This window comes from Triticum dicoccoides, chromosome 1A (assembly GCF_002162155.2).
Source record: "Triticum dicoccoides isolate Atlit2015 ecotype Zavitan chromosome 1A, WEW_v2.0, whole genome shotgun sequence".
NCBI classification, from domain to species: domain Eukaryota; kingdom Viridiplantae; phylum Streptophyta; class Magnoliopsida; order Poales; family Poaceae; genus Triticum; species Triticum dicoccoides.
In genome coordinates this window covers 132,167,143-132,184,798 of record NC_041380.1, presented here as the reverse complement: position 1 = coordinate 132,184,798, position 17,656 = coordinate 132,167,143, and the positions used below count along the sequence as shown (strand labels likewise).

Genomic DNA, 17,656 nt, shown 5'->3' with positions numbered 1-17,656 from the left:
CACTGCCTAAGCGCTAAGGCATAAGGCGAGGCGACGCCTTAGAGACTTGTAAGCAACAGAATTAAGTAGAATTTGGTAGGCATTAGGCAACTAGGCATACAGCCATACACACCTTGCAACTGATGGTTGTAGAGCCCATATGGTTCTGGAGAGGATGGAGAATCTGCAGGAGAGGATGGAGAATCTGCAGGAGAGGAGGAGGAGGAACTGTAGGAGGGGAGGGGGATCTGCCGGGGAGGAGGGGGAAGCTGCCAGAGAGGAGGGGGAGAAGCTCAGATCCAGCCTGGGGGTGGGGGGAAACTGAAAATGGTTACAGGTCTCTCTCTCTCTCCCTCTAGTACCTGTTGGCGCCAAAACAAAGTTTCCCGCCCTTTCCTTCCCTCCCAGTTATCTGTTTCCCGCCTAAACCACCCAGCTCTGTCTAAGGCGTCCTTATTTGCCTAAGGCAGGCAGAGTGGCGCCTAGGCGGACGCCTTGGACGCCTTAAGGACTAAGGCGGACGCCTTAGACACACATGTAAGGCAAGGCCGACGCCTTGCCTCCTGGGGGCGCCTTGACGCCTAGGCGTCGCCTAAGCGACGCCTTAGGGACGCCTTAAAAACAGAGTATATTGCATCCTTATACACAATCTGATTTGAATTATATAGACTATAGACTTCTTAAACAATATGTATCCACCACAATATGGACTATAGACTTCTTAAACCTTATGTATCCACCACTATAGCTGTTTAATATAATGCTCTCCACCACTTCAACAGTTGTGTTATCAAACTAACCTCCAGATTCATTTCTTTCTCCCCATTCACGTGGGAACTTGCCTTTTGATTGTTACCAATGTCTATTAGTTGTTACCAAGTGGATTTGTATAGTTTCTTTGTCTAGTTATTGTGACACGTCTAATATTACATGTTGTTTTGATTTGTCGAGATTAATATGATGTATATAGACATGCATAACAACACTCCTGTGACAAGGCTCCTCCTTGGCGTGGAAGAGAAGTTTTGAGGCTTAGACAAGTTTCGTTTATTTCATCGCTTGATTTTGGTGGAGTACATGGGGTCCCTTCTGTAGGGAGAGAAGACTTGACTTGACCACCAAAAATAATGTCTCTACTTTCCTAACAAACTCTTATCTCTCCTTTCTTTTAAATTAACATATATCTTTTCCTATTGCTTTTTTTACTGGTCTTTTCCTATTGCTTTGACTATCTTTACTTCTTTAGTATCTTCTTTGATACTGCTGGTTCCTGACTAGGACGTGTGTTACATACCAATTGCGTTGGATGTGCCATATTTTTAGGCCATAACATTACAACCCTTTTTGCTAGACAGCTGGCATCTGGGGTTCCATTTCTAGAATCCACCTTGTTGAGAGGAGTGAAGTCTGTGTCTATTTCTGATGATTGAATGATGTCCATCCTCAGGAGCCTGAACCTGAATGGATCATTCTTTTACAAGAGCCTGCCCAGGCCCACACTGGTCGGTCATGCCAGGATCAAGTGCCACTGTGCCACACTCAGGAGAAAGTGGCATTCCCAAAGTGACACCCAAAGCGGTTGACAAAACTCTTACCAAATCCTGTTCAAATTCCCTAATACACTAGAAATGTTTCCAGACTTCCAAGTCTTCATGGCCTTTGAAGAGCCCTTGGTGGGGAAGTCATGAAGCCAGCCACGTCATGGCGCTCACTAACTGAGCATTGTAAACCCTGCTGCTAACCATCTGATACCAAATGTTAACCTTGATCCACAACAAGATACTTTGGGTAGGATAATCGTTTGAAGCTCGGGGATATGTCACTCAGCCTCCACAATCTGGTGACAGGGCTCTTCCTGTTGTGGAAGAGAGGCTTGGGCTTAGGAAACTTCTCTATTTATTTTCATTTTATTTTAGCAGAGTATAAGGGTCCCTTATCGGCAATCTCTACTTTCCCAAATTATCTTTCTTTTTGCTACGCCCTCCGTTCATAAATATAAGATGTATTGGATATTTCAATATGGACTACATACAGACTGAAATGAGTGAACATAAAGACTAAAATAAGCCTATATACATCCGAATCAGAAAAGAAGTTAGAACATCTTATATTTGTGAACGGTGGGAGTATTAAACATATATCTTTCCTATTGCAATAACTTGCTCTTTAGTATCTTCTAATCCTATTGGTTTCTTGCTAGGATGTATGTTACATTGTTACTTTTAGCCCATAACAGTAAATGGAGTCCATTCCTTGAAACTTCTCCTCTGATAGAGCTACTTATATATGTCTTGTCCATTGACAATTCTATAATATTTCTGACGTATATTGGGTTTTCGTTTCAGGGTCATCATTGTTATCCAACTTGAAGTGGTGCAAACTGAGTGCACACTGATCGGGAGTCCTTCAAGTTATCAGGTCAATGCTGCTCAACCAAATATCAGATCTGGTAGTCTAGGCATCCATGGGTCAAGGGCTGAGCAAGGTGTTACTGACATGGCATTTTCTCCTGCTCAAGGCCTCTTGCGCTCTTCTATTGCCGCAAGGGCAGAAAATGCTGTGAACAATCTGCCGCTCAGTGGACTTAATAGTTCAGTGATAAAGCAAAACACAATAAAAGCCAAGATGCAGCAGCTTTCACTGAACTCTCATCAAGGGAAAATGCCTGCAGTTCGTCCCAGTGGTCAGGGCTTTGGCCCATGCCCTGCAGAGCTTTCGTGTCAGCAGCCACCTCGAGTATATGTGAATAGAGGATCTGTTGCTAACAATGGCACTCCTTATGTCACCCCTATTGCTGCCTTGAACCCATACCAAGGTAGATGGACAATCAAGGGTAGGGTCACTGCAAAAACTGATAACTTGCACGGGAGAGCCTTATCCTTTGATCTCCTTGATGCACAGGGTGGAGAAATTCGTGCAACATGCTTTGGTTCGATGGTTGCTCAATTCTCTGACCAACTTGTTGTTGGAAATGTGTACTTCATATCTGGAGGATTGTTGAAACCAGCACACAAGTTGTTTAACCCTTTAAACAATGCGTATGAACTGATTTTGGATAGTTCAACATCTATAGAAAATTGTTGCAGTGACGACAGCGGCATCCCTTGGCAGCAATACAATTTCCAACCGATCAGTGAAATAGTAAATATGGACAATGGAGCTATGGTTGACTTGCTTGGGATTGTTACATCAGTTAGCCCTTCTGTTATGATAACGCGGAAGGATGGCACAGAAACCCAGAAGAAAACCCTTCAACTGAAGGACATGTCTGGTTGCAGTGTGGAAATAACCTTATGGGGAAATGTCTGTAATGCTGAAGGTCAGCTGCTGCACTCGATGTGCATTTCTGGTTCTAATCCTATACTTGCCTTGAAAGGTGGCCGCATCTGTGAATTCAACGGCAAATCTGTGGCCACAATCAGCTCAAGCTTGATAAAAATAAATCCAGACTTGCCTGATGCAGAAAAGCTGATGCAGTGGTACATAACTGAAGGGAAATTAGCGGTTTGCACTTCTTTATCTCAGGAAATCTCAAGCATGGGCAAGATGTATTCCCGAAAAACAGTTGCACAGATCAAGGACGAGAACTTGGGGCGATCAGATCAGCCAGATTGGGTCACTGTTGAAGCTACAATTTCACACATCAACACCGATAAATTTTCTTATCCAGCTTGCACAAGGGAGGTTAATGGTAAGCGCTGCAACAGAAAGGTAACAAATAATGGTGATGGGATGTGGCATTGTCCCAAATGCCAGCAGAGCTCTCAAAATTGTGAGCATCGCTACTTGTTTCAGTGTAAGATCCAGGATTACACCGGGACTACCAATGCTACTGCATTCCAAGAAGCTGGCCAGGAAATAATTGGCCTCTCAGCGGAAGAGCTTTTCATGATAAAAAATGTGGATCTAGATGACGCACGATTCGCAGGAATAATACATGGGGCCTGTTATCAGCAATTTCTGTTGAAGCTGAAAGTCAAGGAAGAAACCTTTGGTGACGAGGCGTGTATGAAGGTCAGCATCATGAAGGCTGAAAGATTGGGCCACACATCAAATACGAGTCGTGTCTTTGATCTTGGAGCATTTGATGGCCTTTTGGCGGATGGCCGAGGCTCAGCACCTGGTGCGAATGGTGTTGCTACTGCTGTGAATGCTGGTTTCACCAACTCAGATGCCGGACGGCAAGCTAAGGTATCTGGCGGGATGCCTAATGCAGCACCATCAGCAGCACGATATACCTGCAGTACTTGTGGCTCCACTGGGCACAAGGTGCAGAACTGCCCTGCAGCCATGGATATCCAGCTACCAGCAACAGGTTGGGGCTTCACGCCGAGTTCATATGGCTCTTCTGCATCCAATGCTCGCCGGTGCTGCAAGTGCGATCAGCCTGGGCACTGGGCTAGAGACTGCCCATGGCAGGCCACCTCGTACGGCTCTTCTGCATCCAAAGCTCACCTGTGCAGCAAATGCAATCAGCCTGGGCACTGGTCTAGAGACTGTGCGGTGCAGGCCGCCTTACACGGCTCTTCAGCTGGAAACGGCAACGGCAGCCTTGGTTTCTGCTTCAGATGTAATCAGTTTGGGCACTGTCCCAGTGACTGCCCAGCCCCCTACTCTTTTGCAGGTGGTAACGGCGGGCGCGGGTGGTCTGGGCTTCAAAAATAATCAGCCTGTGCGCCTCGCTGGACTGTCCCCCCTCCAGCGGCAGGCTGCGCCGCATCAGGAGGATGCCTGTGTTGGTAATGTCTGAAGTATTCTGCCGATCATATAGCATCTTGATTCGGCTTAGTTGCACAGTATGTTAAATCAACCTGCTCCGTGTGGCTTGCTATCGTTGTTCACTTGCTACCTACGTATGTATGGACCTTTGTATTAGCACTTTATTAAGCTTTATATAATCAGCGTATGTTAAGTAGTACTATGTCGTTGCATTTCTGGTATTTTGCGGTGCGGTTTGCTTGTTATTATGCCTCTATGCAGTGGTTTACAAGTAGGCTAGTCAGTTCAATGTTCTGATTATTAGACCTCTTTGTAGCATTGCATATTTTCAGTTGGACCGGTTGTTATTTGGATGATGCATCATCGGCACATGCCGGAGAGTCACCGTGCCACTGTGGAGTGTACATTGCAAGTCGGATCCATGGTCCAACGGCTTTGCAGTTGCAGCGCCCGCTCAATCCTCCAGGAAGAACCTACAGCATGCCGAAGACGAGATCCTGATCCGCTGCCTCTCGTGGAACTCACAGCATGCTGAATACGAACCCACGGAGGAACCAGACCAGCTCGCCATGTCGGCACGGTGCGACCAAGCACGGCACGCAGCAGTCATGCCAAGGCGCGTGGCGGCTGTTGGACCGTTGCGCTGTTGAGCATCTGCGGGCGGTCCTCATATCCGTCCTTCAAGTCCATGTAAGCCATATAACGTGATAAGCACTATGTAGATCAACATAGCAACATAGGAATATAGCATCATATCATACAACACAGGGCATTAAAATTTTGCACAATCATGCCCCAAAAAGCAAGTTCATCCACTTGGATATATAGATTAACTAAAACTAGTAAGCGTGCACGTGCAAATGCACGTCTAGACTAATATCCAAATATATATGAGAATAACATGCATATAAAGATAATTTGGTTGCACCAAAAAATATTACAAATCAAGAAAAGACATACAAGCATGCCTTTGCATATATAGCCTTTTTTATTTAGAGAAAGAAGACAAATACGTCAATTTGTATGGTCATTCCCTTGTCCAGACCTCTACAACGTGAATTGCACATGCATTATTAAGTAGCATGCAAATCCATATAGGTAGGGATTGACAATAATGGGTCGGTAATGGGTCGGTGGATACCGACCGAGAGTTTTATGACAGACGGAAAATTATATATTTTACATGCCTTTGCATATATTTGTTACCAACCCAAAGAGCATAATAAAATTGAAAAGAAGATAATGGATGCATCTATGTTGCGCCGGAGCTTAATTTTTTGAGTCTCCAAAACATATTGCATCACAAAATTCATGTCTATAAATAAATAGCCCACAACATATGGCAAATACAGTAAACAAACCCATGAAGATGAAAAATAAATTTTGAGGAAAAAAACTACAGTGTGACTACTGATGCATAGATATCAAGTCCCGTTTATCATCTCTTATTAACTTCCTACTTGAGGCACTTGAGAATTTGTCGTACATCATATGGGATATTGTCTTCAGCTTCATTCGCATCATACTCGAGTAAGTGTATCAAAATATTCTTTCTCAACTCATAACCGTCCTACATGAGCAATGCATGATGTTAGGATGCAATTTTGCTTCAAACTTTTTATGAACGTGTGATATAGAATACTCAGCGTGCAAATTAGACGAACAAATTTGTTACCATGTCAGAGCATAAAATTGAAAACAAAATAACCAGATTCATTCCTGTAGATGAATACAATATCATTATCTTCGGAGGTTATGACAATAAAATAAAACATGCAGAGTGATTTTCAGAGTAACTGACCGGTCTAGGCTCGTCGGAACATCAATTGGTGCTTTACGTGGCTAGGCAAATGTATCAGACTTCCAATCTGGTTGTGCTAATTCAAGTGCAACATTCAGGTAGAATGCAACCCTCTGAAATTCTAACGCATATCTCTCTGGGAATAAGGGCAGAAATAGTGGGTCCAAAATAGATACTTGACGTGCATGTTTGTCGACTGCGAACAAGATGAAGTGGCTGAGGAATGCATGAGGAAGCAATATCTACAAGCAACACTCATTGAGAACAAACATTAATCACGACAACCATATAAAATAGTCCAAAGTTACCTAATTGTGTGATGATATGTTGTAGTCTAAGTCGAGCTACGGAGCAATGATGCTAGCGCCTGAAAATTTGGTTGTACCCGCGAATCTAAATCTCGTGCGGAAGTGAGGGCGGCCTCGGTCATGGACATCTGGGTAAGAAATGGTTAAGAAACATGATGGTGACAATGTTAATATAATTTGTGATCTGCGGTAACTTACACAAAATTGTAGATCCATAAAGCGCACATGAGGAGTAAGGCCTTGTCACATGCAAGTATACGTATAGCCATGTTGAAACAATCAATGTCCAACGGCTGATCCCTGCGGAGTATACCTTGAATCCTTCTGAGACTTAATCCTATCGGATGGGGTTTAGAGCTTCACACCCACTCCCTGTAGGCAACAAACAGTTAATAATTGTAACATTGTAATAGTGTACATTGAAACTTTATACTTCTTAGACATGTTGCTTACTCCAGGGAATTAGCATCATTAATTGACATGATGTGGTTGCATAGTTCATCAACTAAATCTTGCGGTTACGCCGGATAGGGTTTGGAAGGGGGCTTTTGTCTTTGGCTCCATCGGGTGAATCTTGCTGCTTACGCTTTCGGTCCTCCAGAAACTCAACATCAGAATTAGATACATTTTCTTCATTGTCAGAACGATAATATATTGGACTTCCTTTTAACGTATTAAGTTCTATTTCCAATAGTATGACAGCTAATTTTCGTCGAAATTCTTTCATTTTTTTTCCGAAAAGGGGGGATTCCCCTGCCTCTGCATCAGAACGATGCATACGGCCACATTTATAAATAAAATAGTTCAACAATGTCTTGCAAAGTGCTGCAATAAAGGATGCTGGCTCACAAAGAGCTAGCAAAGTAAAACAAGGCTCAAAAGCCACAACCGGCTGGCATAATAAAGAGAGATAGGTAAACTAAGCGCCTATCCTATTACATGACCGTCATCCAAACCGGTTGAAGATATCCCGCGCTACCATCTCCCACCGGACAGATCCAGTAACCAAACGCGCCCTGGCCTCCGTCGGAGTGAGTAATGACCACGTACGGATTAGCGCAGTAGCCCGGAATAAAACCTGCAAAAAATGGTTCTGTTAAAAGCCAAGTCATTTCTGCAGTTACAAATTGCCCATAACAACGCACATGCTCCCACTCAAATTTGTCTAGCTGTTTCGGCCTCTATACCAACCAGCCACGTTCCAAAAAACGACCTGACCAAATTTGAAGGAGTAATGTTAAAGGCAATTTGCACCGAGCGCCACAACACCCTCGCCATCGGGCAATCAAAGAAAAGATGCTTGATAGTTTCATCCCGATCACAGAAATTACACCTAGTAGATCATGTCCAGTTGCGCTTAATCAAATTATCTTTCGTCGAAATTCTTTCATGTCCTCCTGCATATAGTAATTAAATATAATTGGTTAAAAAGCACCATTTGAGATGAAATATGCTATTAAGAAAAGAGAGATAACTGAGTGATCTGATCAGACAAAATATCTCCTGTCCAATACTCCATACAGATTAACATAAACAATCCAGATGACGCGCTACATTATCGAAATATTCCTTTAGGCTTTCATGTCAATATAAATAAAGTATTTAAACAAGTAATAATGCTCATTGTACATGTCTCCATGCATCGTCCAACGTATCTATTACCTCAATGTTTGGGCTAACAAATAAGACCATATTTTTGTATCAATATTGTTTTCACAAGACTTTCTGTTCTATCATAAATTATCTATAACTCAGTTCAGATTATGAGATGTGAACATCATACCCGTCTGTTTGGATTGGCTCTTGGAGCTGTTCTACGACTTTCCAATTCGTAATATCGAGGTCCTGCCACCTATCACCTCTCTTAAACTCTGGCATATTGCATGCGATTTTTAGATGCTGGTCAAGTCCTTGTAACTATTAAATGGAAAAATGTCACTACATATTAGGCAAAAGAGAATGTAATGTATGAAGGAAAACACAAGAAGTAGACATTTACCATCTTAGTGAGGTCACTTCGGCTCATTCCAACTCCAAGCGAGTCCAGTACCTGTATCTCTCGTTTCTTCGCATTGATTACTGATAGATACCAGTGGCATTTTCTGATGTTAACTGGAAGGAATACCTGAAGTAATAAATATTTAAATATTATATAACACATAACCATTTTCAGGTAAAAATGTGCTTAATTATTATATTTAAGTGTAGTGAGTTAAGACTGACCATGTCATGCTCCAAAAAAGCATTCACTCGTTTTACAATGTGGCGATGTGTTGCCCAGTCTACCTCATCGTTCTTTAGCAGGGAAGACACAAACGTGCTTGCAATATGTACCATTCCACCCACTCTATCTTGCAGATGCTCCTGGGCACTTATACAGTATATATATGCATTTATTACCTGTAATTTCAATGATAGAATACATTTAAAATTCAAGACACTAATGTTTAATTACGAGAGTTTGTGTGGTTTGACTTACATCGTCATGCAAAAACACATCATCATGCCTAAGGCACCTCATCTCTGCATTTGATAATAATGCATCATTGATGTGCACCAACATAGTTTTTTCAGGTAAGGACATGGTTGATTTAATACTGGAAATTTCGTCCGATGTGCAAATATAATCAGTCATGGGGCGACATGAAGCCAAATTAGTTTCATAAAAAAAAGACCAATGAAATGAAAAGGTTGATAATCACTCTGAAAGTAAGTACCTTGTGGTGTAATATTTGTATTTGCTCTTCTTGGTTTGGTATGACGTAAATTGGCTATTTCTATCTGCGCATCTGTAGGCTGTATAGAACTTGCTGAGGTTTTAGTCTCTTCCAACGACATGACCTTCGTGCTCTTGTTGATAGGTTCTTTTTTATGGTCAACAATATCCATATCTATGACTAACACATTCTGCAAAAGTGAAATTCATATACAACTATGATTCAAATATAGGTATAATTTTTTTCTAGGGAATAGTATCATAATTCATATGCAACATGCAAAAAAAAGGTTAAAAAGCCTGACATCTAAGAATTTTGATAGCCCTGACAGGAAATGATATCACATGGACTGTGTAGTCAGCTTTAAGTAATTTGTTTAGCAACGGGGTGTGCATGCATCTAGTAGCTACGTAGACTTGCTAAATTCCTCTAGTCATTCTACCACATAGGTATAGCGTGGCTTCGCCGCTGCAATAGACCAGACATGGGTAGATTTATCTGATCTAGGCGAGAGAAGACGGGGAGAACACGCACGATCGATGGACTAAACTTGGGGCGCAGTCACACAACATGCAACGATCGATGGCCTAAAAATGAGATCCAATTATCTCTTTTTTCTGGAAATTTTGTTTTCAGCTGTTTTGGATTTGACAAGATCCAATTTTCTAAATGAAGATTGAAGAGCAATCTATAATATCATAGTTCCTATATAATCGTAAAAGATAATAATCAGAAGAGAAGAAGAAATAAACTTACAAATTGAAGGGGTTCTCGTTCTGGTGTCGGATGGGACGCCAATCACAATCAGTACAGGTATAGCGTACAGCAATACCGGATGCCGACGGACGACGGCGTCGACGGGAACGGTGTGTCGCTCGCTCCTCACGCCTAAGATCGCTGACACCTGAGAAGGACGATTGACGAAGCTGCGGCAGACGGCGGCTGTGCACGGACAATGGTCATGGAGGCTGTGGAGGACCGAAGGAGGAGATATGGAAGCAAAGTCGAACCGTCAAAGAGAAGATCACAGGATGCAGGCTTACACGTTCGCAACCACAGGCACTAATGCAATCGGGCCGTCCAAAGCTCCCATTGATATTTTTTTTAGCCCAGCCAAATGTCAAACAAAGCTGTACTGATCATAAGCTTCACCTTGTCAGCAGTTGGAGTTGGTGCTCCCAGAATATTCGCACATGGAACAAGTGTTGAAAAATCAGAATTTTGTCCAAACAGTCTTATTAAACCATCATCTACAAAGACAAGAAAAAGTAGTGCCATGATCAGTACAACTGAAACTTAGAACAATAATGCTTCTAACATTAAGAACTTGAGAAAGCAAAACTTCGAGGGCAAAAGTACAATCATGTGTAAGAGAAGCAAGCATGACATGAACATAGCTAACCAAATTCTAGAAGGTGTCATCTTTAGGACCAAATTATAGAGGAATAAAATATAATAGAACTTGAACACCATGTAATATCCTGTTCAAATCATAAATAAAGGGAGGGACATGTTGTGTGTATAGGGTAGAAAGCAATCAGTGACCTGAAAGCACCTCAGAGTAAGTGCTCGCTAGTCGCATCTACATTCCCTCAATCCTCAACCATCTGCCGTCATTCATGTACATCACCTAAAATATGTACCAATATAGCCAAGCCAAAGAGTAGTAGATGCGTGAGGTCAGTGTTGCTTGCCAACAAAAGATGGAAGGAAGGCAGTACCTAACTCCACAATGGAAACAGATGAATAACCAGTATCTGTATATATGTGGCATTACTAAGAATGGTGCCCATTAATCTAGGATACCAAATAAGAGGAATAATACTAACTTGGAGCACCTCTGACTGCAACAACTATATATGTCATTATATTTCTCCACAATTCAGCATGTGCAAAGAACAACTGTAGTACTAACGCCACAAGTCCAAAGCATTACCTGTGGCTGTGTCGTATGAAATAACCTGGCCACAGCGGTGTACATTTGTGCTGCCTACACACACAAGACAAGCCTTGTAAGTAAATTATCCATTGCAAGAAAAAATAGGCGGTCCAAATAATTTAATTTAAACAGGTATAGAAGAAATCATAACATCAAAATTAAAATGCAATAATAAACATGGGTGAGAGAGAGAATTCACCCTCTCCTTCACCAACGTCTTCCTCTTCTTTTCTGTCTCACATCATTGCCTAGAAAAGCCATAAATTGACAAAATTGAAATTAGACTGTCAAAGAACTAAGTTAAGTATTGGGAAGGAAGATGGAGAGACGCAAATGGGCAGCCCAGATTGCGGACGGTGATGGTGGCCAGCGAGTTGCATCCTCAAATCCATAGTGAAGCTCCGGCCTCGCTGCTCGTTCCCCCCACTGCCGTCCTCGTCTTCTTGTACATAACGACCATGAAGACCATGCCACCCCTACTCCCCCATGGCCGCAACTGCCACCCAGTTCAGCGGCGGCAGATGGTGGATGGGGAGGCGTCGTCCTGTAGGAGAGAAGAGGCAGCAAGCGGCAGTGACCACTTGATGGAGCTTCGAGGAGAGAACCGAAGGGAGGAGGCGGCGGCGAGGTGGTGGTGGAGAAGAGGACGCGATGCTCGAGGGGGCGACCTCTGGAGCAGCCGTGAAGAGATGAGGAGGCCGCTGTAGAGAGGAGACAGAGGCATCCGGAAAGGATAGAGGCGGCGGCGGCGGTGTCCCCGGCGAGCGCCGCAAGGCCGTAGATGGTGGATTCTTCCCGGCAGCGCGTCTAGCTCGCGGACCATGGGGAGGAGGTGATGGCGATAGCGGCGTTGGGGCACAAGGCGCTGGCGGCGGCTGCGTGAGGGTGGAAAAGTGCAGGGAGAGAAGGGCAGTAGGTGGGCGACGGCGAAGGGGCGCGGCTGCGGAAGGCGGCGAAGCGGCGAGCGGTTGTGGGGCGGCGAACGGTGCGGTAGGAGGAGCAGGGAGCGAGAGGTCGAGGAGCAGGGGGTGAGAGGTCGTGCGGGCAGCGGTTTTTTCTTTTATTCTTTTGACTGCGGGGTAGGGTTAGCGATAGATGGACTGTTAGCGCCTTATTGCGTGGTTGGCAGCGTTAAACACATAATGATTAAGAGCCATTAGATTTTGATGATGGATGGATGTGATTGTTTGGATCTGCTCCTCTCTTTCTTTTATAGTAGTAGTAGATGCTAGCTAGATCGACTAATTAAACGAAGATGGGCGCCGATTTCCTCACCGGTCCTTTTCTTTTGCGATCAAGCATCGACGGCCGAGGAGGATCGTTGCCGTGCCGCTCTCGGACGACAACGAGGAGTTGATGATGGTGAGTCGATTGTGGCATGGGCCTATTCCTTCGCCAGCTGGACCGCTTTTGCTGTGGCGGTCGCCCTCTCTGCTGGGAGGCGCTTGGACTCCTCAATGTTGAGCCCGACGGAGATTTTCTCTTCTTCTTTTGTACTCCCTCCGTCCCGAAAAACATTTCGCAGACTTAGTTCATTTGTAATTTTGCTAAAAAGCCCTCACAGATTTAAAATCATCTCAAATAAGTCCCTCCATCCCCGTCTTCTTCCTCCGCCTTCCTCCGCCGTTGACAGGGGCCGGCGCCGCCTAGCTACGCGATTCGTCGCCCACCAGGAAGTCCTCCGCCGCCGTCGCCACGTACCCGCGCCCGCCTCAAGCTCCAGCGCGTCCTCCTTGAGCTCCCGCGGATCCTCCTCGAGCTCCCGCGCGTGCGCCGCCGCAGTTCCTCCCGGCCATGATCCCCTTCGGGCGTCGCGGGAAACTGGACCAGGAGCTCGCGTGCTTCCTCCTCGATCTCCCGCGCGAGCCCCTACTTCTCCTTCTCCCCTGCCCGCGCGCCCGTGCGGTTGCTTCTCCCCTGCCGCCGGTGGAGCTCGTCTACCCCTGCTGCTGCTCATCTTCCCCTGCTGCTGCTGCTCGTCTGCCCCGACGCTGCCCGTGCGGCAGGGTCGTCGCCGCCGCTGCTTGATTCCAGTGTCAAGAAACAAATTGATTCCAGTGTCAAGCAAAGTGATTCCTGTACACGATTCCAGTATTTTTGGAAACAAATTGATTCCAGTGAGAAAATCAAGCAAAGTGATTCCAGAATTTTTGAAAACAAATTGATTCTAGTGTTATTAGTGAGAAATTCAAGAAAATTGATTCTAGTGAGGCGCAGGACCTGCTACTTTGCTCCCGTGAGCCTGCCCGTCGTGCTGCTACTCTGCTCTTGCTAACTGCTTGCAGTGTTGCTGCTGCTGATGCTCCATCACCCGTGCTGCTGTTGCTGACCATCTGTTGTTGATCCAAGTGACCGTGGCGCTACTGTCTGATCTCTGAAGAGGGTACTGCTACCTGAAAATTGTGTGCCTGGTAGATCAAATGACTGTGTTGCTTTGCAGTCAAATTTAAAAATCTCTGTTACTGTAATTGCAGTAGATCAAATGATTCAAATCCAGTCACTGTTACAAGATCCTGAAAATTCAAATTCAGTCACTGTTACAACCCCAAAAAGAATTTATGGGTGCCTGATAGATTAAAATTTTAAATTGTGTGATTGATAGTGTTGGAAGCAATTGTGTGTGACTATTGACTGCAAATTTTCGGAATGCAAATTTGTAATGCATGAAACATAAGGCACATATTCACACTAAATCAATTTCGATAGTGTCAAAGCATACAGTAGTAGTGACAGTAATTTTGATAATTCAAGCAAATTAATTGAACCTATCTATGCTTGACATGGCACAAAAAAAATCAGTAGATGCAGAGCAATTATGATCTAAACAAACATTGTCTCTAGAACTGTTACTAGAGGAACTACTGTAAGTAGAGTAAAGTTGGTGGTGAATGAAGGGAAAAAACATGGGCAAGTTGTTAAGCCAAGCAGAACAAGATGATTTAGTGGCATTAGCACTTTAGCAGAGCACATCACGGTTCAGAGACAGAGAAGAAAAAACCTGCTCCAAAGTAGCAGAAATAAGACAAATTCATTCATGGCAGTAAAAAAGAGGTTAGGAGCAGAATCATGAGATGATAAGTAGAGTAGTTATATATGGCACTTGCTAGAGGAACTGCTACTAGCTCTGGGACCTCTATCAGTACTAGAGGAACAAACAAGTGAATGGTTGTAGAAACTACTGTAAGTAGAGTAAAATTCAATTAAAACTACTGTAAGTAGAGTAACTTCAGTTAAAACTATTGTAAGTAGAGTAACTTCAGTTAAAACTACTGTAAGTAGAGTAACTTCAGTTAAAACTACTGTAAGTAGAGTAAAGTTCAGCAAAACTACTCTAACTAGAGTAAAATTTAGTAAACTGGATTAGTTTGACATGAAGGTACACTGAATGCATTTCTTTGACAAAATCCTGTTACATAAATTGACAATATATACACATACATAAAGTAACTTCCCATTGGAAGTCAAGAGAAGCAAGCAAGCAAGAAAGGAACAAGACATGGTCAAAATTCAGTTAAGATACATACAGTAAAATCCAATTGCATGACAGGAGTTGAAATCCAATTCTTTCTGAAATGACAGGAGTTGGAAGTTTCATAAGAAATGAAATGGTGTTACAAAGGCTCCTGTCATAACATTTCTTAGTTAGTAGTTCACATTTTTGTAATGGTTGCAAGGCTCCTGTCATTCTACTCATTTTTTGTGTGTATATCCTTGTTATGGTACCATGATGTACTCATCTTTTGTCATTGCTAGCAGGAGTATGGATTTGAACATGATGCCTCAAGAGGAAGACGATGAAGGTGTTAATTTGAATTTGATGCCTCAAGAGGAGGAACCTCAAAGTGGCAGAGAATGTAGTTATGGATTTGAACTTGATGCCTCAAGAGGAAGACGATGAAGATATGAATTGGATGCCTCAAGAAGATGAAGGGAAAGAGGATGAAGCTCAAGAGGAAGAGGATGAAGTTATGAATTGGATACTTCAAGAGAAGAGAAGAGAATTGTCAGATAAGGAGAGACATGGTGTTTACTTTGCATTGCTGGTAATCCAGCTCAGAGATGGGTCTGTTCAACCAGACGACAAGCTGCTAGTCTCAAACCTGTTGGACATAAGTGTACGATCTGTTGACAGAATCTGGGAACAGACTAAAAAGCAAATTGCCGATGGCAAAGAAGTAGATGTCTCAAGCAAGAAGCCAGGAAGATCCGGCCGAAAGAGAAAGGAGTTAGATCTAGAGAGGACCTCAACAATCCCACTGAATAAAAGAAGAACAATTCGATCTCTGGCATGGTCTCTAGGTGTGGCCCGATCGACCCTACATAAGAGGTTCCAGTTGAATGAGCTCAACCGCATCACAAGCACCGTGAAGCCTCACCTCAAGCTAGAGAACAAGCTTGCGAGATTGAAATTTTATATGTCCATGGTCGATGACAATTCGATCTCAACTTCTCGGGCTATGTTAAAACCAATGACGAATATGGTTCACATCGATGAGAAGTGGTTTGACATGACGAGAGTGAAGAATATTTACTATGTACTTCCAGGAGAACCTGAACCGAAGCGCACCGTGTCAAACACTCACAGCATTGGGAAGGTGATGTTCCTAACAGCTGTTGCCAAGCCTCAATATAACAATGAGGGGGAGCTAACATTCGATGGGAAGATCAACATTTGGGCATTCGTCGAAGAGACTGAGGCGAAGCGGACAAGTCAAAACAGAACAAAGGGAACAAAAGTGTTGACATCAGTGAAAGTAACCAGGCCTATGTGCAGAGATTATCTAATCAATAAGGTTATCCCGGCAATTCAGGATAAGTGGCCTGACGATGATGAGGGAGCAACAATATTCATCCAACAGGATAACGCAAAGCCTCATGTCCTTCCCAATGATGTAGCTTTTCGAGAAGCTGTGGAACAAACTTATCTTGACATCCGATTGCTACAACAGCCCCCAAATAGCCCCGAGTTAAATTGTTTGGACCTCTGCTTCCATAACTCTCTCTCCAGTCTCTAACCGGCTGCAGGTCACCTACAAACATCCAGGAACTGGTACAGGGTGTGGAAGAGGAATTCGAGAACTACGATCCCGACAAGTTGCACAAAAGCTTTATCACATTAGAAGCAGTTATGTTTGAAGTTATGAAAGACAAATGAGGAAATCAATATAAGTTGCCCCACTTGCACAAGGATCGCGTTCAGAATGCTGGAATGGAAATAAGCGGTGTATATTGCGACAGTCGGGTAGTTGTTGATACTAGGGCCATTATAGAAGAAATGGAAATTGCAATAGGAAAAGAAAGTGAAAGGAAAGAATTAGCTAGAGAAGGGAAAAGAAAGAAGAGTAAAGGGAAGGGAAGGGAAGTGAAGTGAAGAAATGGCCAGAGAAAGGAAAATAATGTAGCCAAGAGGGGACAAAGAGGCCCTTATATCATGTAGTCAGGTAGTCGTTGATACCAGGTGCTCCTTGTGTATGTCTTGTGTAATCTTGTGTCAAGAGGGGACAAAGAGGTCCTTATGTCATCTCCTTGTGTATGCCTTGTCTAATCCTTGTATATCAACTCCTTGTTGAAATTTATTGGAATTATGTGGGTTATTTGGATTAATTGAATTATCTGGGTTATTTGAATTAATTTGGGTTATATGGATTTATTTGAATTATTTGAATTGATCTGGATTAATTTTAGTTATTTGAATTAATTTGGATTAATTTTAGTTATCTGAATTAATTTAAAATATTTGGATTTACAATGTGCCTCAACTATCCTATCTTGGAGCAACAAATGATCATGTACAATTTGAATTTGAATTTTTTGTTCTAAAGACGGTTTGAGCATTATGGTTATGGTTCTTCACAAATTACACTGTCAATTTCATTCTTTAAACAGTGTGTTGCAAGAGAGATAATTCTAAGAAGTCAGAAACATTCAATCACAAGAAAATTAACAAAAAATGAAAGATAACCTAACATTACTCCTCAGTTGTACTCCAGTGGAGAGCATTATAACAGAAATGCTCAATTGTAGGTAATGCAACATCATGGGAGCCAAAAGAAAACAAAGATAGTGGCTGAAAAAATTACTCCAGTTCATTGTGCTGGAGTACTCCATCAGCAACAATCATAAGTGGCAAAGAATATTCAACTTAACAATCAGCAGCAGCTTCATTATTCCATTAACAGTACTGGAGTAAGCT

At 43.1% G+C, this 17,656-nt stretch overlaps 1 protein-coding gene and 1 pseudogene across 13 annotated transcripts; one reads left to right on the top strand and one right to left on the bottom strand.

Moving 5' to 3' along the window:
• LOC119366808 overlaps nt 1-4,900 on the top strand; it is a 6,647-nt pseudogene extending 1,747 nt beyond the window's left edge.
• Nucleotides 4,901-7,823: 2,923 nt separating this feature from the next.
• LOC119366741 lies at nt 7,824-12,617 on the bottom strand. Of its 13 annotated transcripts, XR_005176111.1 has the most exons (13): nt 11,663-12,617; nt 11,461-11,514; nt 11,070-11,154; nt 10,568-10,774; nt 10,281-10,466; nt 9,525-9,714; nt 9,287-9,404; nt 9,031-9,207; nt 8,807-8,932; nt 8,591-8,724; nt 8,141-8,204; nt 7,953-8,020; nt 7,850-7,885 (listed from the first exon to the last, which is right to left on the bottom strand). XR_005176111.1 is itself a non-coding variant. In XM_037632488.1 (12 exons), the coding sequence occupies exons 7-12, from the start codon at nt 9,694-9,696 to the stop codon at nt 8,195-8,197; spliced, it is 663 nt and encodes a 220-aa protein (XP_037488385.1). In that variant the 5' UTR covers nt 9,697-9,714; nt 10,281-10,466; nt 10,568-10,774; nt 11,070-11,154; nt 11,461-11,514; nt 11,663-11,711; nt 11,793-12,609; the 3' UTR covers nt 7,899-8,194. The 13 variants fall into 13 exon arrangements, 5 of the variants coding, with proteins under 5 accessions (XP_037488396.1, XP_037488385.1, XP_037488376.1 ...); XR_005176109.1 differs by having other exon boundaries at nt 7,824-7,885; nt 7,953-8,204; XR_005176110.1 differs by lacking the exon at nt 7,953-8,020 and having other exon boundaries at nt 7,828-7,885; nt 8,021-8,204.
• Between the last annotated feature and the right edge of the window lie 5,039 nt (nt 12,618-17,656).